This window comes from Salvelinus fontinalis, unplaced genomic scaffold (genome assembly GCF_029448725.1).
Source record: "Salvelinus fontinalis isolate EN_2023a unplaced genomic scaffold, ASM2944872v1 scaffold_0006, whole genome shotgun sequence".
NCBI lineage: Eukaryota > Metazoa > Chordata > Actinopteri > Salmoniformes > Salmonidae > Salvelinus > Salvelinus fontinalis.
The window spans coordinates 614,043-641,018 of NW_026600215.1; the positions used below are offsets into that span (position 1 = coordinate 614,043).

Here is a 26,976-nt window from a genome sequence, read left to right on the forward strand (position 1 = left end):
AAGGAACACCTATGTGAGAATGCTATTCATTGACTACAGATCAGCGTTCAAAGCTCATCACTAAGCTAAGGACCCTGGGACTAAACACCTCCCTCTGCAACTGGATCCTGGACTTCCTGACGGGCCACCCCCAGGTGGTAAGGGTAGCTAACAACACATCCACCATGCTGATTCTCAACACAGGGTCCCCTCAGGGGTGCTCAGTTCCCTCCTGTACTCCCTGTTCCCTCATGACTGCATGGCCAGGCACGACTCCAACACCATCATTCAATTTGCCGATGACACAACAGTGGTAGGCCTGATCACCGACAACGATGAGACAGCCTATAGGGAGGAGGTCAGAGACCTGGCAGTGTGGTGCAAGGACAACAACCTCTCCCTCAACGTGATCAAGACAAAGTAGATGATTGTGGACAACAGGAAAAGGACGACAGAGCACGCCCCCATTCTCATGGACGGGGCTGTAGTGGTGCAGTTTGAGAGCTTTAAGTTCCTTGGTCTCCACATCACCTATGAACTAACATGGTCCAAACACACTAAGTCGTGAAGAGGGCACGACAAAACCTATTCCCCCTCAGGAGACCGAAAAGATTTGCCATTTGTCCTCAGATCCTCAAAAGGTTCCACAGCTGCATCATAGAGAGCATCCTGACTGGTTGCATCACTGCCTGGTATGGCAACTGCTCGGCCTCCGACCACCAGGCACTACAGAAGGTAGTGCGAACGGCCCAGTACATCACTGGGGCCAAGCTTCCTAACATCCAGGACCTCTATACCAGGCAGTGTCAGAGGAAAGCCCTAAAAATGGTCAAAGACTCCAGCCACCCTAGTCATAGACTGTTCTCTCTGCTACCGCATGGCAAGTGGTACTGGAGCACCAAGTCTAGGTCCAAAAGGCTTCTAAACAGCTTCGACCCCCAAGCCATAAGACTCCTGAACATCTAGTCAAATGTCTACCCAGACTATTTGCAGTGCCCCCCCCCCCCTCTTTACACCACTGCTACTCTCTGTTGTCATCTATGTCACTTTAAAAACTCTACCTACATGTACATACAACTCTATTCCACATCAAGTAACTGACACAAGCAGTAAAATGTGATTTGTTCCAGTCTTTGGCAGCAAAGAAGTGGAAGGAAAGGCGGCCAAAGGAAGTGTTGGCTTTGGGGATGACCAGTGAAATATACCTGCTGGAGCGCGTGCTACAGGTGGGCATTGCTATGGTGACCAGTGAGCTGAGATAAGGCGGGGCTTTACCTAGCATAGAAATATAGATGACCTGGAGCCAGTGGGTTTGGTGACGAATATGTAGTGAGGGCTAGCCAACGAGAGCATACAGGTCGCAGTGGTGGGTGGTATATGGGGCTTTGGTGACAAAAAGGATGGCACTGTGATATACTACATCCAGTTTGTTGAGTAGAGTGTTGGAGGCTATTTTGTAAATGACATCGCCAAAGTCAAGGAACGGTAGGATAGTCAGTTTTACAAGGGTATGTTTGGCAGCATGAGTGAAGGAGGCTTTGTTGCGAAATAGGAAACTGATTCTAGATTTAATTTTGGATTGGAGATGTTTAATATGAGTCTGGAAGGAGAGTTTACAGTCTAACCAGACACCTAGGTATTTGTAGTTGTCCACATATTCTAAGTCAGAACAGTTCAGAGTAGTGATGCTGGACAGGCGGGATGGTGCGGACAGCAATCGGTTGAAGAGCATGCAATTAGTTTTACTAGCATTTAAAAGCAGTTGGAGGCAACGGAAGGAGTGTTGTAATGGCATTGAAGCTCGTTTGGAGATTTGTTAGCACAGTGTTCAAAGAAGAGCCAGATGTATAAAGAATGGTGTCATCTGCGTAGAGGTGGATCAGAGAATCACCAGCAGCAAGAGTGACATCATTGATATATACAGAGAAAAGAGTCAGCCCGAGAACTGAACCCTGTGGCACCCCCATAGAGACTACGAGAGTTCCGGACAACAGGACCTCCGATTTGACACACTGAACTCTATCTGACAAGTAGTTGGTGAACCAGGCGAGGCAGTCATTTGAGGAGCCAAGGCTATTGAGTCTGCCGATGAGAATGCGATGATTGACAAGAGTCGAAAGCCTTGGCCAGGTCGATGAAGACGGCTGCACAGTACTGTCTTTTATCGATGGCGGTTAAGATATCGCTTAGGACCTTGAGCGTGGCTGAGGTGCACCCATGACCAGCTCGGAAACCAGATTGCATAGTGGAGAAGGTACGATGGGATGCTGTTTGTTAACTTGGCTTTCGGAAGTTTTTAGAAAGGGCAGGATGGATTTAGGTCTATAACAGTTTGGGTAACATACATAACAGTGTCACCCCCTTTGAAGACGTGGATGACTGCGGCAGCTTTCCAATCTTTGTGGATATCAGACGATACGAAAGAGAAGTTGAATGGGCTAGTAATAGGGGATGAAACAATTTTGGCAGATCATTTTGTAAAAAGAGGGTCCAGATTGTCTAGCCCGGCTGATTTGAAGGGATCCAGGTTTTGCAGCTCTTTCAGAACATCAGCTCTCTGGATTTGGGTGAAGGAGAAGCGGGGGTGGCTTGGGCAAGTTTCTGCAGGGGGTGCAGAGCTGTTGGTAGGGTTTGGGGTAGCCAGGTGGAAAGCTTGGCAAGACGTAGAAAAATGCTTATTGAAATGATCGATTATCGTAGATTTATCGGTGATGACAGTGTTTCCTAGCCTCAGAGCAGTGGGCAGCTGGGAGGAGGTGCTCTTATTCTCCATGGACTTTACAGTGTCCCAAAACTTTTTGGAATTAGTGCTACAGGATGAAAATTTCTGTTTGAAAAAGCTAGCCTTAGCTTTCCTAACTGACTGAGTATAATGGTTCCTGACTTCCCTGAAAAGTGGCATAATGCGGGGGCTATTCGATGCTAATGCAGTACGCGACAGGATGTTTTTGTGCTGGTCAAGGGCAGTCAAGTCTGGGATGAACCAAGGGCTAAATCTGTTCTTAATTCTACATTTTTTGAATGGGGCATGCTTATTTAAGATGGTGAGGAAAACACTTTTAATGAGAAACCAGGCATCCTCTACTCATGGGATGAGGTCAATATCCTTCCAGGATACACGGGCCAGGTCGATTAGAAAGGCCTGCTCGCAGAAGTGCTTGAGGGAGCGTTTGACAGTGATGAGTGGTGGTCGTTTGATCGCGGATCCAATAAGCACGCAGTCAATGAGACAATGATCGCTGGCTGGGTTATATGGCACGCCTGGCTGGGTTATATGATCGACTGGCTGGGTTATATGGCACGCCTGGCTGGGTTATATGGCACGCCTGGCTGGGTTATATGATCGCCTGGCTGGGTTATATGGCACGCCTGGCCCAGTTATATGGCACACCTGGCTGGGATATATGGAATAGGGTGCTATCTGGAATGCAGCCTATGTACACTTACCTTTAACAGTTAATGTCCCACCAGCCTGTCTATCTCTAATGCCTCTACCACTCCCCATATGTCCCACCAGTCTGTCTATCTCTTCTGCCTCTACCACTCCCCATATGTCCCACCAGGATGTCTATCTCTAATGCCTCTACCACTCCCCATATGTCCCACCAGTCTGTCTATCTCTTCTGCCTCTACCACTCCCCATATGTCCCACCAGCCTGTCTATCTCTTCTGCCTCTACCACTCCCCATATGTCCCACCAGCCTGTCTATCTCTAATGCCTCTACCACTCCCCATATGTCCCACCAGTCTGTCTATCTCTAATGCCTCTACCACTCCCCATATGTCCCACCAGTCTGTCTATCTCTAATGCCTCTACCACTCCCCATATGTCCCACCAGCCTGTCTTCTGCCTCTACCACTCCCCATATGTCCCACCAGTCTGTCTATCTCTAATGCCTCTACCACTCCCCATATGTCCCACCAGTCTGTCTATCTCTAATGCCTCTACCACTCCCCATATGTCCCACCAGTCTGTCTATCTCTAATGCCTCTACCACTCCCCATATGTCCCACCAGCCTGTCTCTCTTCTACCCCTACCACTCCCCATATGTCCCACCAGCCTGTCTATCTCTAATGCCTCTACCACTCCCCCATATGTCCCACCAGCCTGTCTATCTCTTCTGCCTCTACCACTCCCCATATGTCCCACCAGCCTGTCTATGCCTTCTGTCTCTACCACTCCCCATATGTCCCACCAGCCTGTCTATCTCTAATGCCTCTACCACTCCCCATATGTCCCACCAGTCTCTCTTCTGCCTCTACCACTCCCCATATGTCCCACCAGCCTGTCTTCTGCCTCTACCACTCCCCATATGTCCCACCAGCCTATCTATCTCTTCTGCCTCTACCACTCCCCATATGTCCTACCAGTCTGTCTATCTCTAATGCCTCTACCACTCCCCATATGTCCCACCAGGATGTCTATCTCTTCTGCCTCTACCACTCCCCATATGTCCCACCAGTCTGTCTATCTCTAATGCCTCTACCACTCCCCATATGTCCCACCAGCCTGTCTTCTGCCTCTACCACTCCCCATATGTCCCACCAGTCTGTCTATCTCTAATGCCTCTACCACTCCCCATATGTCCCACCAGCCTGTCTATCTCTAATGCCTCTACCACTCCCCATATGTCCCACCAGTCTGTCTATCTCTTCTGCCTCTACCACTCCCCATATGTCCCACCAGTCTGTCTATCTCTAATGCCTCTACCACTCCCCATATGTCCCACCAGTCTCTCTATCTCTAATGCCTCTACCACTCCCCATATGTCCCACCAGTCTGTCTTCTGTCTCTACCACTCCCCATATGTCCCACCAGTCTGTCTATCTCTTCTGCCTCTACCACTCCCCATATGTCCCACCAGGATGTCTATCTCTTCTAACTCTACCACTCCCCATATGTCCCACCAGTCTGTCTATCTCTTCTAACTCTACCACTCCCCATATGTCCCACCAGTCTGTCTATCTCTTCTAACTCTACCACTCCCCATATGTCCCACCAGTCTGTCTATCTCTAATGCCTCTACCACTCCCCATATGTCCCACCAGTCTGTCTTCTGTCTCTACCACTCCCCATATGTCCCACCAGTCTGTCTATCTCTTCTGCCTCTACCACTCCCCATATGTCCCACCAGTCTGTCTATCTCTTCTGCCTCTACCACTCCCCATATGTCCCACCAGTCTGTCTATCTCTAATGCCTCTACCACTCCCCATATGTCCCACCAGTCTGTCTTCTGTCTCTACCACTCCCCATATGTCCCACCAGCCTGTCTTCTGTCTCTACCACTCCCCATATGTCCCACCAGTCTGTCTATCTCTTCTGCCTCTACCACTCCCCATATGTCCCACCAGCCTGTCTATCTCTTCTGCCTCTACCACTCCCCATATGTCCCACCAGCCTGTCTATCTCTAATGCCTCTACCACTCCCCATATGTCCCACCAGTCTGTCTATCTCTTCTGTCTCTACCACTCCCCATATGTCCCACCAGCCTGTCTATCTCTAATGCCTCTACCACTCCCCATATGTCCCACCAGCCTGTCTATCTCTTCTAACTCTACCACTCCCAATATGTCCCACCAGCCTGTCTATCTCTTCTGTCTCTACCACTCCCCATATGTCCCACCAGCCTGTCTATCTCTTCTGTCTCTACCACTCCCCATATGTCCCACCAGGATGTCTATCTCTTCTGTCTCTACCACTCCCCATATGTCCCACCAGCCTGTCTATCTCTTCTGCCTCTACCACTCCCCATATGTCCCACCAGGATGTCTATCTCTTCTAACTCTACCACTCCCCATATGTCCCACCAGGATGTCTATCTCTTCTAACTCTACCACTCCCCATATGTCCCACCAGCCTGTCTTCTGCCTCTACCACTCCCCATATGTCCCACCAGCCTGTCTATCTCTTCTGCCTCTACCACTCCCCATATGTCCCACCAGCCTGTCTATCTCTTCTAACTCTACCACTCCCCATATGTCCCACCAGCCTGTCTATCTCTTCTAACTCTACCACTCCCCATATGTCCCACCAGCCTCTCTTCTGTCTCTACCACTCCCCATATGTCCCACCAGCCTGTCTATCTCTAATGCCTCTACCACTCCCCATATGTCCCACCAGTCTGTCTATCTCTTCTGCCTCTACCACTCCCCATATGTCCCACCAGCCTGTCTATCTCTTCTAACTCTACCACTCCCCATATGTCCCACCAGCCTGTCTATCTCTTCTGCCTCTACCACTCCCCATATGTCCCACCAGTCTGTCTATCTCTTCTGTCTCTACCACTCCCCATATGTCCCACCAGTCTGTCTATGCCTTCTGCCTCTACCACTCCCCATATGTCCCACCAGCCTGTCTATCTCTAATGCCTCTACCACTCCCCATATGTCCCACCAGTCTGTCTATCTCTTCTGCCTCTACCACTCCCCATATGTCCCACCAGCCTGTCTATCTCTTCTGCCTCTACCACTCCCCATATGTCCCACCAGCCTGTCTTCTGCCTCTACCACTCCCCATATGTCCTACCAGTCTGTCTATCTCTAATGCCTCTACCACTCCCCATATGTCCCACCAGCCTGTCTATCTCTAATGCCTCTACCACTCCCCATATGTCCCACCAGTCTGTCTTCTGCCTCTACCACTCCCCATATGTCCCACCAGCCTGTCTATCTCTTCTGCCTCTACCACTCCCCATATGTCCCACCAGCCTGTCTATCTCTTCTGTCTCTACCACTCCCCATATGTCCCACCAGCCTGTCTATCTCTTCTGCCTCTACCACTCCCCATATGTCCCACCAGCCTGTCTATCTCTTCTGTCTCTACCACTCCCCATATGTCCCACCAGCCTGTCTATCTCTTCTGTCTCTACCACTCCCCATATGTCCCACCAGTCTGTCTATCTCTTCTGCCTCTACCACTCCCCATATGTCCCACCAGTCTGTCTATCTCTTCTGTCTCTACCACTCCCCATATGTCCCACCAGTCTGTCTATCTCTTCTGCCTCTACCACTCCCCATATGTCCCACCAGCCTGTCTATCTCTTCTGTCTCTACCACTCCCCATATGTCCCACCAGTCTGTCTATCTCTTCTGCCTCTACCACTCCCCATATGTCCCACCAGTCTGTCTATCTCTAATGCCTCTACCACTCCCCATATGTCCCACCAGCCTATCTCTAATGCCTCTACCACTCCCCATATGTCCCACCAGCCTGTCTATCTCTTCTGTCTCTACCACTCCCCATATGTCCCACCAGTCTGTCTATCTCTTCTGTCTCTACCACTCCCCACATGTCCCACCAGTCTGTCTATCTCTTCTGTCTCTACCACTCCCCACATGTCCCACCAGTCTGTCTATCTCTAATGCCTCTACCACTCCCCATATGTCCCACCAGTCTGTCTATCTCTAATGCCTCTACCACTCCCCATATGTCCCACCAGTCTGTCTATCTCTTCTGCCTCTACCACTCCCCATATGTCCCACCAGCCTGTCTTCTGCCTCTACCACTCCCCATATGTCCCACCAGCCTGTCTTCTGCCTCTACCACTCCCCATATGTCCCACCAGCCTGTCTTCTGCCTATACCACTCCCCATATGTCCCACCAGCCTGTCTATCTCTTCTGCCTCTACCACTCCCAATATGTCCCACCAGTCTGTCTATCTCTTCTAACTCTACCACTCCCCATATGTCCCACCAGCCTGTCTTCTGCCTCTACCACTCCCAATATGTCCCACCAGTCTGTCTATCTCTTCTGCCTCTACCACTCCCCATATGTCCCACCAGCCTGTCTTCTGCCTCTACCACTCCCCATATGTCCCACCAGCCTGTCTATCTCTAATGCCTCTACCACTCCCCATATGTCCCACCAGCCTGTCTATCTCTAATGCCTCTACCACTCCCCATATGTCCCACCAGCCTGTCTATCTCTTCTGCCTCTACCACTCCCCATATGTCCCACCAGTCTGTCTATCTCTAATGCCTCTACCACTCCCCATATGTCCTACCAGTCTGTCTATCTCTAATGCCTCTACCACTCCCCATATGTCCTACCAGTCTGTCTATCTCTTCTGCCTCTACCACTCCCCATATGTCCCACCAGCCTGTCTTCTGCCTCTACCACTCCCCATATGTCCCACCAGCCTGTCTTCTGCCTCTACCACTCCCCATATGTCCCACCAGCCTGTCTATCTCTTCTGCCTCTACCACTCCCCATATGTCCCACCAGCCTGTCTATCTCTAATGCCTCTACCACTCCCCATATGTCCCACCAGCCTGTCTATCTCTAATGCCTCTACCACTCCCCATATGTCCCACCAGCCTGTCTATCTCTTCTGCCTCTACCACTCCCCATATGTCCCACCAGTCTGTCTATCTCTTCTGCCTCTACCACTCCCCATATGTCCCACCAGTCTGTCTATCTCTTCTGCCTCTACCACTCCCAATATGTCCCACCAGCCTGTCTATCTCTAATGCCTCTACCACTCCCCATATGTCCCCACCAGTCTGTCTATCTCTAATGCCTCTACCACTCCCCATATGTCCCCACCAGTCTGTCTATCTCTTCTGCCTCTACCACTCCCCATATGTCCCACCAGCCTGTCTATCTCTAATGCCTCTACCACTCCCCATATGTCCCACCAGCCTGTCTATCTCTTCTGCCTCTACCACTCCCCATATGTCCCACCAGCCTGTCTATGCCTTCTGTCTCTACCACTCCCCATATGTCCCACCAGCCTGTCTATCTCTTCTGCCTCTACCACTCCCCATATGTCCCACCAGTCTGTCTATCTCTTCTGTCTCTACCACTCCACATATGTCCCACCAGTCTGTCTATCTCTAATGCCTCTACCACTCCCCATATGTCCCACCAGCCTGTCTATCTCTTCTGCCTCTACCACTCCCCATATGTCCCACCAGCCTGTCTCTCTTCTACCCCTACCACTCCCCATATGTCCCACCAGCCTGTCTATCTCTTCTGCCTCTACCACTCCCCATATGTCCCACCAGCCTGTCTATCTCTAATGCCTCTACCACTCCCCATATGTCCCACCAGCCTGTCTCTCTTCTACCCCTACCACTCCCCATATGTCCCACCAGCCTGTCTATGCCTTCTGCCTCTACCACTCCCCATATGTACCACCAGTCTGTCTATCTCTTCTGCCTCTACCACTCCCCATATGTCCCACCAGCCTGTCTTCTGCCTCTACCACTCCCCATATGTCCCACCAGCCTGTCTATCTCTAATGCCTCTACCACTCCCCATATGTCCCACCAGCCTGTCTATCTCTTCTAACTCTACCACTCCCCATATGTCCCACCAGTCTGTCTATGTCTTCTGCCTCTACCACTCCCCATATGTCCCACCAGCCTGTCTATGTCTTCTGCCTCTACCACTCCCCATATGTCCCACCAGTCTGTCTATCTCTTCTGCCTCTACCACTCCCCATATGTCCCACCAGTCTGTCTATGTCTTCTGCCTCTACCACTCCCCATATGTCCCACCAGCCTGTCTATCTCTTCTGCCTCTACCACTCCCCATATGTCCCACCAGTCTGTCTATCTCTTCTGTCTCTACCACTCCCCATATGTCCCACCAGCCTGTCTATCTCTAATGCCTCTACCACTCCCCATATTTCCCACCAGCCTGTCTATCTCTAATGCCTCTACCACTCCCCATATGTCCCACCAGTCTGTCTATCTCTAATGCCTCTACCACTCCCCATATGTCCCACCAGCCTGTCTTCTGCCTCTACCACTCCCCATATGTCCCACCAGGATGTCTATCTCTAATGCCTCTACCACTCCCCATATGTCCCACCAGCCTGTCTTCTGCCTCTACCACTCCCCATATGTCCCACCAGGATGTCTATCTCTAATGCCTCTACCACTCCCCATATGTCCCACCAGCCTGTCTTCTGCCTCTACCACTCCCCATATGTCCCACCAGGATGTCTATCTCTAATGCCTCTACCACTCCCCATATGTCCCACCAGCCTGTCTTCTGCCTCTACCACTCCCCATATGTCCCACCAGGATGTCTATCTCTAATGCCTCTACCACTCCCCCATATGTCCCACCAGCCTGTCTATCTCTAATGCCTCTACCACTCCCCATATGTCCCACCAGCCTGTCTATCTCTAATGCCTCTACCACTCCCCATATGTCCTACCAGTCTGTCTATCTCTAATGCCTCTACCACTCCCCATATGTCCCACCAGCCTGTCTATGCCTTCTGCCTCTACCACTCCCCATATGTCCCACCAGCCTGTCTATCTCTAATGCCTCTACCACTCCCCATATGTCCCACCAGTCTGTCTATCTCTAATGCCTCTACCACTCCCCATATGTCCCACCAGCCTGTCTATCTCTAATGCCTCTACCACTCCCCATATGTCCCACCAGCCTGTCTATCTCTAATGCCTCTACCACTCCCCATATGTCCCACCAGCCTGTCTTCTGCCTCTACCACTCCCCATATGTCCCACCAGCCTGTCTTCTGCCTCTACCACTCCCCATATGTCCCACCAGGATGTCTATGCCTTCTGCCTCTACCACTCCCCATATGTTCAGATCACTGGAGTGACAGATATTCCAAATCTAGCTTGGGGATAACTGTCTGGGTTGGCCCCTTCTGAGTAGCCAGCCATGAATCCAGGCGGTCAATGTTGGACCAATTATCCATAACATAGTCAATGAACAGTTGGCTAAAACAGTATATCGTCGTTGTCTGATGACAATCCATTATCTCCTTAACAGATACTTTACAGGAAATAGAAAACACTGCCAGATTTTCCCATTGACGAACATAAACTCAGCAGAAAAAGAAACGTCCTCTCACTGTCATCTGCCTTTATTTTCAGCCATCTTAACATGTGTAAATATTTTGTATGAACATAACAAGATTCAACAACTGAGACATAAACTGAACAAGTTCCACAGACATGTGACTAACAGAAATGGAATAATGTGGCCCTGACAAAGGGGGGGCTAAAATCAATAGTAACAGTCAGTATCTGGTGTGGCCACCAGCTGCATTAAGTACTGCAGTGCATCTCCTCTTCATGGACGGCACCAGATTTGCCAGTTCTTGCTGTGAGATGTTACCCCACTCTTCCACCAAGGCACCTGCAAGTTCCCGGACATTTCTGGGGGGAATGGCACTCGCCCTCACCCTTCGATCCAACAGGTCCCAGATTTGCTCAATGGGATTGAGATTCGGGCTCTTCGCTGGCCATGGCAGAACGCTGACATTCCTGTCTTGCAGGAAATCACTCACAGCACGAGCAGTATGGCTGGTGGCATTGTCATGCTGGAGAGTCATGTCAGGATGAGCCTGCAGGAAGGGTACCACATGAGGGTGAGGATGTCTTCCCTGTAACGCACAGCGTTGAGATTGCCTGCAATGACAACAAACTCAGTACGATGATGCTGTGACACACCGCCCCAGACCATGACGGACCCTCCACCTCCAAATCGATCCCACTCCAGAGTACAGGCCTCAGTGTAACGCTCATTACACACCACCCTTACAACAGAGGACCTGCCTTACAACAGAGGACCTGCCTTACAACAGAGGACCTGCCTTACAACAGAGGACCTGCCTTACAACAGGCCTACAAGCCCTCAGTCCAGCCTCTCTCAGGCTATTGCGGACAGTCTGAGCACTGATGGAGGGATTGTGCGTTCCTGGTGTAACTCGGCAGTTATTGTTGCCATCCTGTACCTGTCCCGCAGGTGTGATGTTCAGATGTACCGATCCTGTGCAGGTGTTGTTACACGTGGTCTGCCACTGCGAGGGCGATCACCTGTCCGTCCTGTCTCCCTGTAGCGCTGTCTTAGTCATATCACAGTACGGACATTGCAATTTATTGCCCTGGCCACATCTGCAGTCCTCATGCCTCCTTGCAGCATGCCCAAGGCACGTTCATGCAGATGAGCAGGGACCCTGGGCATCTTTCTTTTGGTGTTTTTCAGAGTCAGTAGAAAGGCCTCTTTAGTGTCCTAAGTTTTCATAACTGTGACCTTAATTGCCTACCGTCTGTAAGCCGTTAGTCTTAACGACCGTTCCACAGGTGCATGTTCATTAATTGTTTATGCTTCATTGAAGCATGGGGAACAGTGTTTAAACCCTTTACAATGAAGATCTGTGAAGTTATTTGGATTTTTACGAATTATCTTTGAAAGACAGGGTCCTGAAAAAGGGACGTTTCGTTCTTTGCTGAGTTTACAATTACATCTTGGTACATTTAATGTAACCTCTAACATGAAATGTACTACCAGCCTATCTACTTCCTCCCATTCCCCATGTCTTCAGATCACTGGCCAGAACTACTGTCTCTCTGTTGTTATTAAGTCTCCCATTCCCCATGTCTTCAGATCACTGCCCAGAACTACTGTCTCTCTGTTGTTATTAAGTCTCCCATTCCCCATGTCTTCACTGCCCAGAACTACTGTCTCTCTGTTGTTATTAAGTCTCCCATTCCCCATGTCTTCAGATCACTGGCCAGAACTACTGTCTCTCTGTTGTTATTAAATCTCCCATTCCCCATGTCTTCAGATCACTGGCCAGAACTACTGTCTCTCTGTTGTTATTAAGTCTCCCATTCCCCATGTCTTCACTGCCCAGAACTACTGTCTCTCTGTTGTTATTAAATCTCCCATTCCCCATGTCTTCAGATCACAGCCCAGAACTACTGTCTCTCTGTTGTTATTAAATCTCCCATTGCCCATGTCTTCAGATCACTGGCCAGATCTACTGTCTCTCTGTTGTTATTAAATCTCCCATTCCCCATGTCTTCAGTTCACTGTGTTGAACTACTGTCTCTCTGTTGTTATTAAATCTCCCATTCCCCATGTCTTCAGATCACTGTGTTGAACTACTGTCTCTCTGTTGTTATTAAATCTCCCATTCCCCATGTCTTCAGATCACTGGCCAGAACTACTGTCTCTCTGTTGTTATTAACTCTCCCATTCCCCATGTCTTCAGATCACAGCCCAGAACTACTGTCTCTCTGTTCTAATTAAGTCTCCCATTCCCCATGTCTTCACTGCCCAGATCTACTGTCTCTCTGTTGTTATTAAGTCTCCCATTCCCCATGTCTTCAGATCACAGCCCAGAACTACTGTCTCTCTGTTGTTATTAAGTCTCCCATTCCCCATGTCTTCACTGCCCAGAACTACTGTCTCTCTGTTGTTATTAAATCTCCCATTCCCCATGTCTTCAGATCACAGCCCAGAACTACTGTCTCTCTGTTCTTATTAAATCTCCCATTCCCCATGTCTTCACTGCCCAGAACTACTGTCTCTCTGTTGTTATTAAGTCTCCCATTCCCCATGTCTTCACTGCCCAGAACTACTGTCTCTCTGTTGTTATTAAATCTCCCATTCCCCATGTCTTCAGATCACTGGCCAGAACTACTGTCTCTCTGTTGTTATTAAGTCTCCCATTCCCCATGTCTTCAGATCACAGCCCAGAACTACTGTCTCTCTGTTCTTATTAAATCTCCCATTCCCCATGTCTTCAGATCACTGGCCAGATCTACTGTCTCTCTGTTCTTATTAAATCTCCCATTCCCCATGTCTTCAGATCACAGCCCAGATCTACTGTCTCTCTGTTGTTATTAAATCTCCCATTCCCCATGTCTTCAGATCACAGCCCAGAACTACTGTCTCTCTGATGTTATTAAGTCTCCCATTCCCCATGTCTTCAGATCACTGCCCAGAACTACTGTCTGTCTGTTCTTATCATTAACACCAGGGCACGCTGACTGCTCTTCAAACAGATGCTGTTAACTCTGTTTGAAGGAAGAAGTACTGTGTGTCCCAAATGGCATCCTATTCCCTATATAGTACACTGCTTTAGACCAGAGCCCTATGGGTCCCTATTCCCTATATAGTACACTACTTTAGACCAGAACCCTAAGGGCTTGGTCAAACGTTGTGCAGTATATAGGGAATAGTGTTCCATGTGTAATTCAATCATATAGCCATCTTAAAGCCTTCTGTCCCTGCGTCCCTGCTACCTTAACAAGTTCACCACTTTCCACATGCATCACTGGGACTAATTGTCTTTCCTTCTATTCCATGTTGTATAACACTCTCATGCCAAACGGCACCCTATAGGGCTCTGGTAAAAGTAATACACTATGTAGGGAATAGGGTGCCATAGGGCTCTGGTCTAAAGTAGTGCACTATATAGGGAATAGGGTGCCATATGGCTCTGGTCTAAAGTAGTGTACTATATAGGGAATAGGGTGCCATAGGGCTCTGGTCTAAAGTAGTGCACTATATAGGGAATAGTGTGTCATTTGGGCGACAGCCGTTGTGAATCATTCTACATCTATGGACATTCATTATGGAGCTCTAAACTTTTCTATTCATCCCATCCTCTGTACGCACACAGCAGCAGCGGTACAGATTACACCTACTGAGTCGGCAGTCTTCCTCTGACATTAACAGATCATTATAGATAGGTATTACTGTCAAGATACGGGAAAATGAAGCCATTTAAATGGTAACAGCTCAGTAAAAATCCTGTGGTTTTCTCACTGCCACCTCAGGAATTAGCTTTGACCTTAAAAGATACAGGTTCATTTTCTGGTAACCTTTTGACATAATTCTGAGTGTAATTTAAACCACTGACATTTCATTTTGAGCTGAACATACTTTTTTGTTAAGTTCTGTCGAACAACAGCCAAGTTTTAAACAGAACATAAGAGTTAGAAGGAATACATAACAGTTCAACTAGATTCAGGGTGGCCCTGACTCGAGAAACTCAACTGAAGGACGAGAGGTGTTGAGTAAAAGCTCTTTGTCATCTAACAGATGCCTACACATTCAGCAGTTAAGTCTCCAGTCAGGGCCACGCTGAATCTACAGTTGGAGGCAATACATCCTCTATGTAACTCAACATCTCTGGCCTCCATCTTGGTTTCCCCACGGTGATACATCCTCTATGTAACTCAACGTCTCTGGCCTCCATCTTGGTTTCCCCACGGTGATACATCCTCTATGTAACTCAACATCTCTGGCCTCCATCTTGGTTTCCTCAAGGTGATACATCCTCTATGTAACTCAACGTCTCTGGCCTCCATCTTGGTTTCCCCACGGTGATACATCCTCTATGTAACTCAACATCTCTGGCATAAAACAAACAGGACAGCATCCATACCTGTTCTGAGGGTCTGCCAGCCCAGGGAGAAGGGGCTCCGGGCCTGGAGATTGTAGCTGCTGATGGGGCTGTGGTTGTCCACCCCTCCACTCCACGACAGGGTGGCTGTATTGTCCATGATCTCCTCTACTATCACCACACCAGGGGGTCCCGGGGGGCCTAGAGGGGTCATAGAGAGAGAGACAGAGAGACAGAGAGAGACAGAGAGACAGAGAGAGAGAGAGACAGAGAGAGAGACAGAGACAGAGACAGAGACAGAGACAGAGAGACAGAGACAGAGAGACAGAGAGAGAAGCAGAGACAGAGACAGAGAGAGAGACAGAGAGAGAGACAGAGAGAGAGACAGAGAGCGAGACAGAGAGCGAGACAGAGAGCGAGACAGAGAGCGAGACAGAGAGCGAGACAGAGAGAGAGACAGAGACAGAGACAGAGAGAGCGAGAGCGAGAGACAGAGAGACAGAGAGAGAGACAGAGACAGCGAGACAGAGAGAGGTCAAGTAGTGTACTTAGGGAGTAAGTTGCTAATTCAGACACACATATTCAATTCCAAAATGAGAAGAGCTGGAACAATGATGCGCAGCTTCACTCACACAATTGTATTTTTTTATATTTTTGTCATTTAGCAGACACTCTCATCCAGAGCAATTTACAGGAGCAAACAGGGTGTTACGTGTCTTGCTCAAGGGCACTTCAACATATTTTTCACCTAGTCAGGCTTGGGGATTTGAACCAGCAATCCTTTGGATTACTGGACCAACCCACGATCCACCCACAGACAGAGTGAAGGAGAGAACAGGAGGACCCGTGAGAACAGCTGGTGCTGTCCAAGGAAAACCAAAGGTTGAGTGTTCCAGGGACCATTAAAAGGGTTTAAAAGGTACATTTGCATTCCGAGGAGGGATATTAATATGCATCCTGTGTCGCCATGGGAACCAGCCGGTGTGATTCTGAAGTCTATTGAGAGGAGAGCCGTGTGTGTCGTGGTGGGTTTAATAAGTAGATTGAATGGTGGAGAATACATCACGGAGGATTCAGATTCCGGGTTTAGAGTAGCTCAGGCAGGACAGCCCATCTCATCAACGCCATCCCACTTCATCCCTCCTCCTCTATCCGTCCTCATCATCCCTCCTCCTCCATCCCTCCTCCTCTATCCGTCCTCATCATCCCTCCTCCTCCATCCCTCCTCCTCCATCCCTCCTCCTCCATCCCTCCTCCTCTATCCGTCCTCATCATCCCTCCTCCTCCATCCCTCCTCCTCTATCCGTCCTCATCATCCCTCCTCCTCCATCCCTCCTCCTCTATCCGTCCTCATCATCCCTCCTCCTCCATCCCTCCTCCTCCATCCCTCCTCCTCTATCTGTCCTCATCATCCCTCCTCTATCCGTCCTCCTCATCCCTCCTCCTCCATCCCTCCTCCTCCATCCCTCCTCCTCTATCCGTCCTCCTCATCCCTCCTCCTCTATCCCCCTCTATCCGTCCCTCCTCCTCTATCCCTCCTCCTCTATCCGTCCTCATCCTCCCTCATCCGTCCTCATCATCCCTCCTCCTCTATCCGTCCTCATCATCCCTCCTCCTCTATCCGTCCTCATCATCCCTCCTCCTCTATCCGTCCTCATCATCCCTCCTCCTCCATCCCTCCTCCTCCATCCCTCCTCCTCTATCCGTCCTCATCATCCCTCCTCCTCCATCCCTCCTCCTCCATCCCTCCTCCTCTATCCGTCCTCATCATCCCTCCTCCATCCCTCCTCCTCCATCCCTCCTCCTCCATCCCTCCTCCTCTATCCCTCCTCCTCTATCCCTCCTCCTCCATCCCTCCTCCTCCATCCCTCCTCCTCCATCCGTCCTCATCATCCCTCCTCCTCCATCCCTCCTCCTCTATCCGCCCTCATCATCCCTCCTCCTCTATCCGTCCCCCTCCATCCCTCCTCCTCTATCCCTCCTCCTCCATCCCTCCTCCTCATCCCTCCTCATCATCCCTCCTCATCATCCCTCCTCCTCTATCCCTCCTCCTCTATCCCTCCTCCTCTATCCCTCCTCATCATCCCTCCTCCTCCATCCCTCCTCCTCATCCCTCCTCATCATCCCTCCTCCTCTATCCGTCCTCATCATCCCTCCTCCTCCATCCCTCCTCCTCTATCCGTCCTCATCATCCCTCCTCCTCTATCCGTCCTCATCATCCCTCCTCCTCCATCCCTCCTCCTCATCCCTCCTCATCATCCCTCCTCCTCCATCCCTCCTCATCCTACAATATGAAAGGGGATTTTCAGCGTTATGCCAATCACCTGTCTAGAGCTCTAAGCCGACAGCCCTCCATGTGTGATGTAGCAGGGGGGGGGGGGGTGGGGGCAACCAGTGATCTGTATCCCAGCCCTCCATGTGTGATGTAGCAGGGGGGGTGGGGGCAACCAGTGATCTGTATCCCAGCCCTCCATGTGTGATGTAGCAGGGGGGGGGGGGGGGGGGGGGGGCAACCAGTGATCTGTATCCCAGTCCTCCATGTGTGATGTAGCAGGGGGGGGGGGGGGGCAACCAGTGATCTGTATCCCAGCCCTCCATGTGTGATGTAGCAGGGGGGGGGGGGGGCAACCAGTGATCTGTATCCCAGCCCTCCATGTGTGATGTAGCAGGGGGGGGGGGGGGGGTCAACCAGTGATCTGTATCCCAGTCCTCCATGTGTGATGTAGCAGGGGGGGGGGGGGGCAACCAGTGATCTGTATCCCAGCCCTCCATGTGTGATGTAGCAGGGGGGGTGGGGGCAACCAGTGATCTGTATCCCAGCCCTCCATGTGTGATGTAGCAGGGGGGGGGGGGGGGCAACCAGTGATCTGTATCCCAGCCCTCCATGTGTGATGTAGCAGGGGGGGGGGGGGGGGGCAACCAGTGATCTGTATCCCAGTCCTCCATGTGTGATGTAGCAGGGGGGGGGGGGGGGGGCAACCAGTGATCTGTATGCCAGTCCTCCATGTGTGATGTAGCAGGGGGGGGGGGGGGGGGGGGCAACCAGTGATCTGTATCCCAGTCCTCCATGTGTGATGTAGCAGGGGGGGGGGTCTGTATCCCAGTCCTCCATGTGTGATGTAGCAGGGGGGGGGGGTCTGTATCCCAGTCCTCCATGTGTGATGTAGCAGGGGGGGGGGTCTGTATCCCAGTCCTCCATGTGTGTGATGTAGCAGGGGGGGGGGGTCTGTATCCCAGTCCTCCATGTGTGATGTAGCAGGGGGGGGGGTCTGTATCCCAGTCCTCCATGTGTGATGTAGCAGGGGGGAACCAGTGAAGGGTTGAGTGATAGTATCAGGAGGAGGGTTGAGGCTTTGTTAAAAAGTAACACACTAAATAGGGAATAGGGTGCTCTAGGATCAGTCCATTTCCCACCTTAAACTTTAGAACATGAAACATCATGTCTTGCCCGTTCACCCTCTGAACGACACACAGACACAATCCATGTCCCGGTTTGTCTCAAGGCTTAAACATCCTTCTTTAACCCGTGTCCTCCTCTTCATCTACACTGATTGAAATGGATTTAACAAGTGACATCAATAAGGGATTATAGCTTTTACCTGGATTCACCTGGTCAGTCTGTATCATGGAAAGCAGTCCTAATGTTTTGTTCACTCCGTGTATAGTGAATAGGGTGTGATTTAGGAGGCAGACTAATCTCATCATAGATCTGTAGTTGAGGCCAGAGATAACGAGCTCACCTCTAACGAGGACTTCAGCCTCAGCAAACACCGTGTCGGCGCTGGTCTGAGCCCGGCAGCCGTATTTCCCAGCATGCTTCAGCAGGATGCTTCTGATCATCAGGTCCACCGTGGAGGACTGCTGCGTGACGAGGCAGAGAGTACACAACAAGTTAGTGTGTGATTACAGTATCTGTGTGACGAGGCAGAGAGTCAACAACAACAAGTTAGAATGTGTGTTTCTGTGTGTGTGTGTGTTTCTGTGTGTGTGTGTTTCTGTGTGGGTGTGTGTTTCTGTGTGGGTGTGTGTTTCTGTGTGGGTGTGTGTTTCTGTGTGGGTGTGTGTTTCTGTGTGGGTGTGTGTTTCTGTGTGTGTGTGTGTTTCTGTGTGTGTGTGTGTGTGTGTTTCTGTGTGTGTGTGTGTGTGTGTGTGTTTCTGTGTGGGTGTGTGTTTCTGTGTGGGTGTGTGTTTCTGTGTGTGTGTGTGTGTGTTTCTGTGTGTTTGTGTGTTTCTGTGTGGGTGTGTGTTTCTGTGTGGGTGTGTGTTTCCGTGTGGGTGTGTGTTTCTGTGTGGGTGTGTGTTTCTGTGTGGGTGTGTGTTTCTGTGTGGGTGTGTGTTTCTGTGTGTGTTTCTGTGTGGGTGTGTGTTTCTGTGTGGGTGTGTGTGTTTCTGTGTCTGTGTGTGCTAACTAATTAAAAATGTAAGTCCGACCTCTCTGTACTTGACACCTGAGAAATTCTTGTAACAATCTGTACTGGTCTCATACAGGCTTAAATAGATTCTCGTCTTCTCCCTCTCTCCCTCCCTCTCTCCCTCAAACATCTTCTCCCCCTCTCTCTTGAAATGAGAAACGCCTAAGGCAAGACCGGGGAATCATTCAAGGTCTACAGACATCTACTTAGCATGGAACCTGATTAAAATGACATGCCATGAAGCAGACAGAGGAGTGTGTCTACAGGGTGTTGTCACTGCTAGCGCCTCTCGCCTCTCGCTTCTCGCCTCTCGCCTCTCCCCTCTCCCTCTCTACTCTCCAGGGTCGCCGTACTACACTGGCTGACCCTGTAAAACAACACATTACACTGCACCTATCATACTACTATGACTGATCCTGTAAAACAGCACCTATCATACTACTATGACTGACCCTGTAAAACAACACCTATCATACTACTATGACTGACCCTGTAAAACAACACCTATCATACTACTATGACTGACCCTGTAAAACAACACCTATCATACTACTATGGCTGACCCTGTAAAACAACACCTATCATACTACTATGACCCTGTAAAACAACACCTATCATACTACTATGATTGACCCTGTAAAACAACACCTATCATACTACTATGACTGACCCTGTAAAACAACACCTATCATACTACTATGACTGACCCTGTACAACAACACCTATCATACTACTATGACTGACCCTGTTAAACAACACCTATCATACTACTATGACTGACCCTGTAAAACAACACCTATCATACTACTATGATTGACCCTGTAAAACAACACATTATACTGTACCTATTTGCTATATTTGTCTACCTAGCTGAGAGTGTAGAGTATTGTAACTGAAAATGTCTCTTTAGAGTTATACCTGGTGGTTGACCAGGGACAGGCCTGTCTCTCCAGATACCTGGTAGTTGGCCAGGGACAGGGCCTGTCTCTCCAGATACCAGGTAGTTGACCAGGGACACTGTCTCTCCAGATACCTGGTAGTTGGCCAGGGACAGGGACAGGTCTGTCTCTCCAGATACCTGGTAGTTGGCCAGGGACAGGGCCTGTCTCTCCAGATACCTGGTAGTTGACCAGGGACAGGGCCTGTCTCTCTCCAGATACCTGGTAGTTGACCAGGGACACTGTCTCTCCAGATACCTGGTAGTTGACCAGGGACAGGGCCTGTCTCTCCAGATACCTGGTAGTTGGCCAGGGACACTGTCTCTCCAGATACCTGGTAGTTGACCAGGGACACTGTCTCTCCAGATACCTGGTAGTTGACCAGGGACAGGGCCTGTCTCTCCAGATACCTGGTAGTTGACCAGGGACACTGTCTCTCCAGATACCTGGTAGTTGGCCAGGGACAGGGCCTGTCTCTCCAGATACCTGGTAGTTGACCAGGGACAGGGCCTGTCTCTCCAGATACCAGGTAGTTGGCCAGGAACAGGGCCTGTCTCTCCAGATACCAGGTAGTTGGACAGGGCCTGTCTCTCCAGATACCTGGTAGTTGGCCAGGGACAGGGCCTGTCTCTCCAGATACCTGGTAGTTGACCAGGGACAGGGCCTGTCTCTCCAGATACCTGGTAGTTGGCCAGGGACAGGGCCTGTCTCTCCAGATACCAGGTAGTTGACCAGGGACAGGGCCTATCTCTCCAGATACCTGGTAGTTGACCAGGGACAGGGACAGGGCCTGTCTCTCCAGATAACTGGTAGTTGACCAGGGACAGGGCCTGTCTCTCCAGATACCAGGTAGTTGGCCAGGAACAGGGCCTGTCTCACCAGATACCTGGTAGTTGACCAGGGACAGGGCCTGTCTCTCCAGATACCTGGTAGTTGGCCAGGGACAGGGCCTGTCTCTCCAGATACCAGGTAGTTGACCAGGGACAGGGCCTATCTCTCCAGATACCTGGTAGTTGACCAGGGACAGGGACAGGGCCTGTCTCTCCAGATAACTGGTAGTTGACCAGGGACAGGGCCTGTCTCTCCAGATACCAGGTAGTTGGCCAGGGACAGGGCCTGTCTCTCCAGATAACTGGTAGTTGACCAGGGACAGGGCCTGTCTCTCCAGATACCAGGTAGTTGACCAGGGACAGGGCCTGTCTCTCCAGATACCTGGTAGTTGACCAGGGACAGGGCCTGTCTCTCCAGATACCTGGTAGTTGGCCAGGGACAGGGCCTGTCTCTCCAGATACCTGGTAGTTGACCAGGGACAGGGCCTGTCTCTCCAGATACCTGGTAGTTGACCAGGGACAGGGCCTGTCTCTCCAGATACCTGTTAGTTGGACAGGGACAGGGCCTGTCTCTCCAGATACCTGGTAGTTGACCAGGGACAGGGCCTGTCTCTCCAGATACCTGGTAGTTGACCAGGGACAGGGCCTGTCTCTCCAGATACCTGGTAGTTGGCCAGGGACACTGTCTCTCCAGATACCTGGTAGTTGGCCAGGGACAGGGCCTGTCTCTCCAGATACCAGGTAGTTGACCAGGGACAGGGCCTGTCTCTCCAGATACCTGGTAGTTGGCCAGGGACAGGGCCTGTCTCTCCAGATACCTGGTAGTTGACCAGGGACAGGGCCTGTCTCTCCATATACCTCATAGTTGACCAGGGACAGGGACAGGGCTGTCTCTCCAGATACCTGGTAGTTGGCCAGGGACAGGGCCTGTCTCTCCATATACCTGGTAGTTGACCAGGGACAGGGCCTGTCTCTCCAGATACCTGGTAGTTGACCAGGGACAGGGCCTGTCTCTCCAGATACCAGGTAGTTGACCAGGGACAGGGCCTGTCTCTCCAGATACCAGGTAGTTGGCCAGGGACAGGGCCTGTCTCTCCAGATACCAGGTAGTTGGCCAGGGACAGTGCCTGTCTCTCCAGATACCAGGTAGTTGGCCAGGGACACTGTCTCTCCAGATACCTGGTAGTTGGCCAGGGACAGGGCCTGTCTCACCAGATACCTGGTACTTGGCCAGGGACAGGGCCTGTCTCTCCAGATACCTGGTAGTTGGCCATGGACAGGGCCTGTCTCTCCAGATACCTGGTAGTTGACCAGGGACAGGGCCTGTCTCTCCAGATACCTGGTAGTTGGCCAGGGACAGGGTCTGTCTCTCCAGATACCTGGTAGTTGACCAGGGACAGGGCCTGTCTCTCCAGATACCTGGTAGTTGGCCAGGGACAGGGCCTGTCTCTCCAGATACCTGGTAGATGACCAGGGACAGGGCCTGTCTCTCCAGATACCTGGTAGTTGACCAGGGACAGGGCCTGTCTCTCTCCAGATACCTGGTAGTTGACCAGGGACACTGTCTCTCCAGATACCTGGTAGTTGACCAGGGACAGGGCCTGTCTCTCCAGATACCTGGTAGTTGGCCAGGGACAGGGCCTGTCTCTCCAGATACCTGGTAGTTGACCAGGGACACTGTCTCTCCAGATACCAGGTAGTTGGCCAGGGACAGGGCCTGTCTCTCCAGATACCTGGTAGTTGACCAGGGACAGGGCCTGTCTCTCCAGATACCTGGTAGTTGACCAGGGACAGGGCCTGTCTCTCCATATACCTGGTAGTTGACCAGGGACAGGGCCTGTCTCTCTCCAGATACCTGGTAGTTGGCCAGGGACACTGTCTCTCCAGATACCTGGTAGTTGGCCAGGGACAGGGCCTGTCTCTCCAGATACCTGGTAGTTGACCAGGGACACTGTCTCTCCAGATACCTGGTAGTTGACCAGGGACAGGCCCTGTCTCTCCAGATACCTGGTAGTTGGCCAGGGACAGGGCCTGTCTCTCCAGATACCTGGTAGTTGACCAGGGACAGGGCCTGTCTCTCCAGATACCTGGTAGTTGGCCAGGGACAGGGCCTGTCTCTCCAGATACCTGGTAGTTGACCAGGGACACTGTCTCTCCAGATACCTGGTAGTTGACCAGGGACAGGGCCTGTCTCTCCAGATACCTGGTAGTTGGACAGGGACAGGGCCTGTCTCTCCAGATACCTGGTAGTTGACCAGGGACACTGTCTCTCCAGATACCTGGTAGTTGACCAGGGACAGGCCCTGTCTCTCCAGATACCTGGTAGTTGGCCAGGGACAGGGCCTGTCTCTCCAGATACCTGGTAGTTGACCAGGGACAGGGCCTGTCTCTCCAGATACCAGGTAGTTGACCAGGGACAGGGCCTGTCTCTCCAGATACCTGGTAGTTGGCCAGGGACAGGGCCTGTCTCTCCAGATACCAGGTAGTTGGCCAGGAACAGGGCCTGTCTCACCAGATACCTGGTAGTTGACCAGGGACAGGGCCTGTCTCTCCAGATACCTGGTAGTTGGCCAGGGACAGGGCCTGTCTCTCCAGATACCAGGTAGTTGACCAGGGACAGGGCCTATCTCTCCAGATACCTGGTAGTTGACCAGGGACAGGGACAGGGCCTGTCTCTCCAGATACCTGGTAGTTGGCCATGGACAGGGCCTGTCTCTCCAGATACCTGGTAGTTGACCAGGGACAGGGCCTGTCTCTCCAGATACCTGGTAGTTGGCCAGGGACAGGGCCTGTCTCTCCAGATACCTGGTAGTTGACCAGGGACAGGGCCTGTCTCTCCAGATACCTGGTAGTTGACCAGGGACAGGGCCTGTCTCTCTCCAGATACCTGGTAGTTGACCAGGGACACTGTCTCTCCAGATACCTGGTAGTTGACCAGGGACAGGGCCTGTCTCTCCAGATACCTGGTAGTTGGCCAGGGACAGGGCCTGTCTCTCCAGATACCTGGTAGTTGACCAGGGACACTGTCTCTCCAGATACCAGGTAGTTGGCCAGGGACAGGGCCTGTCTCTCCAGATACCTGGTAGTTGACCAGGGACAGGGCCTGTCTCTCCAGATACCTGGTAGTTGACCAGGGACAGGGCCTGTCTCTCCATATACCTGGTAGTTGACCAGGGACAGGGCCTGTCTCTCTCCAGATACCTGGTAGTTGGCCAGGGACACTGTCTCTCCAGATACCTGGTAGTTGGACAGGGACAGGGCCTGTCTCTCCAGATACCTGGTAGTTGACCAGGGACACTGTCTCTCCAGATACCTGGTAGTTGACCAGGGACAGGCCCTGTCTCTCCAGATACCTGGTAGTTGGCCAGGGACAGGGCCTGTCTCTCCAGATACCTGGTAGTTGACCAGGGACAGGGCCTGTCTCTCCAGATACCAGGTAGTTGACCAGGGACAGGGCCTGTCTCTCCAGATACCTGGTAGTTGGCCAGGGACAGGGCCTGTCTCTCCAGATACCTGGTAGTTGACCAGGGACACTGTCTCTCCAGATACCTGGTAGTTGACCAGGGACAGGCCCTGTCTCTCCAGATACCTGGTAGTTGGCCAGGGACAGGGCCTGTCTCTCCAGATACCTGGTAGTTGACCAGGGACAGGGCCTGTCTCTCCAGATACCTGGTAGTTGGCCAGGGACAGGGCCTGTCCCTCCAGATACCTGGTAGTTGACCAGGGACACTGTCTCTCCAGATACCTGGTAGTTGACCAGGGACAGGGCCTGTCTCTCCAGATACCTGGTAGTTGGACAGGGACAGGGCCTGTCTCTCCAGATACCTGGTAGTTGACCAGGGACACTGTCTCTCCAGATACCTGGTAGTTGACCAGGGACAGGCCCTGTCTCTCCAGATACCTGGTAGTTGGCCAGGGACAGGGCCTGTCTCTCCAGATACCTGGTAGTTGACCAGGGACAGGGCCTGTCTCTCCAGATACCAGGTAGTTGACCAGGGACAGGGCCTGTCTCTCCAGATACCTGGTAGTTGGCCAGGGACAGGGCCTGTCTCTCCAGATACCTGGTAGTTGACCAGGGACACTGTCTCTCCAGATACCTGGTAGTTGACCAGGGACAGGGCCTGTCTCTCCAGATACCTGGTAGTTGACCAGGGACAGGGCCTGTCTCTCCAGATACCTCGTAGTTGACCAGGGACAGGGTCAACTGAGAAAGGGAATTGCAGTATTTTTTCTCCAACTGCACATTTCAAACAATGGTTGCATCTGATACTGAATCATGTTCCCTATACATTGCATTGCTGTTTTGGCCATCAAAATGTCGAGCCTTATGTACCGAATGAGGTGAATAGGCAATCAGGTGCCATTCAGACGCAACCGTTGAGCGCCAGTGATGTGACCATAGATTAGAGGACTGATACTGTTCTGTTCTCCACGGAAACATCACGGTCGTGTGTCACTGTCATGTAGAAGCAGCAGAGAAGAAGCAACTGACATCAGACTCACAGTGAGAACATGATAGACTGCGTCTTACATTTAGCATTTGTAGCTAGTTAGGTAAACGTGTCAGAAATGTAAATGCCAACTGTGCAAATGTTTTCCAATTAACAGACAGGGAAAATGGGATATTTTTCCAATTAAGCCCCTTTTTCTACTTACCCAGAGCCAGATGCTGGTATAAAGGACTTCCCTTGCTTAGCGACTACAGATCCCTCTTGATTCAGCTCACACGAGCCTTGAACCCAGGGCCTCTGCCTTGCTAGCAGACATTACCGTCCTCCTGAAGCCACTTAGCAGTCGTCACCACCGAAAAGTCAACCGTTTGTTGGAGCAAAGTCGTGACACAGCAGGATGAGGAGGTGCGTTTCGCACATGTCCCAATCCGGTCGTTGTGCTTAATGCTCGTTAACAATGGGATCCCTAAACTACCTTAACGTACTTCAAACTGAAAGACATAACATGGTATCCATGAGGTCATCTGACTTCGGGTGAGCAGGAAAAAGGACTTGATTGCCAAAATCTTGCAGTATCCCTTTAAGTGAATACTGGTATCGATTCATTGAATATACTGATACACTGGTATATCAGGTCCTGTCAAGCAGCCCATCTCTTCTACACACATGCATATGCTCTTCAGCTTCCATTCACTTCTCTCCATCTACATTACCCTGTCTAACCAAGGGGTTAATGCATTACCCTGTCAGAGTCTAACCAAGGGGTTAATGAATTACCCTGTCAGAGTCTAACCAATGGGTTAATGCATTACCCTGTCAGAGTCTAACCAAGGGGTTAATGCATTACCCTGTCAGAGTCTAACCAATGGGTTAATGCATTACCCTGTCAGAGTCTAACCAATGGGTTAATGCATTACCCTGTCAGAGTCTAACCAATGGGTTAATGCATTACCCTGTCAGAGTCTAACCAAGGGGTTAATGCATTACCCTGTCAGAGTCTAACCAATGGGTTAATGCATTACCCTGTCAGAGTCTAACCAATGGGTTAATGCATTACCCTGTCAGAGTCTAACCGAGGGGTTAATGCATTACCCTGTCAGAGTCTAACCAAGGGGTTAATGAATTACCCTGTCAGAGTCTAACCAATGGGTTAATGCATTGGACAGTAGTTGGGTAACCCCTTGGTTAGACTCTGACAGGGTAATGCATTAACCCTTTGCTTAGACTCTGACAGG

General features: G+C 51.0%; 1 protein-coding gene across 3 annotated transcripts in view; it reads right to left on the reverse strand.

Annotated features, from left to right (window-relative positions):
• The window catches only part of cntn5 (contactin 5), a 737,853-nt gene that overhangs the window by 102,272 nt on the left and 608,605 nt on the right, over window positions 1–26,976 (reverse strand). For all 3 annotated transcript variants that reach the window (XM_055910389.1, XM_055910391.1, XM_055910390.1), the window contains 2 exons: window positions 18,851–18,971; window positions 15,153–15,311 (listed from right to left, as the gene is read on the reverse strand). In XM_055910389.1, the coding sequence (XP_055766364.1) occupies window positions 15,153–15,311; window positions 18,851–18,971 (280 nt within the window). The remainder of the gene's footprint in view (window positions 1–15,152; window positions 15,312–18,850; window positions 18,972–26,976) is intronic.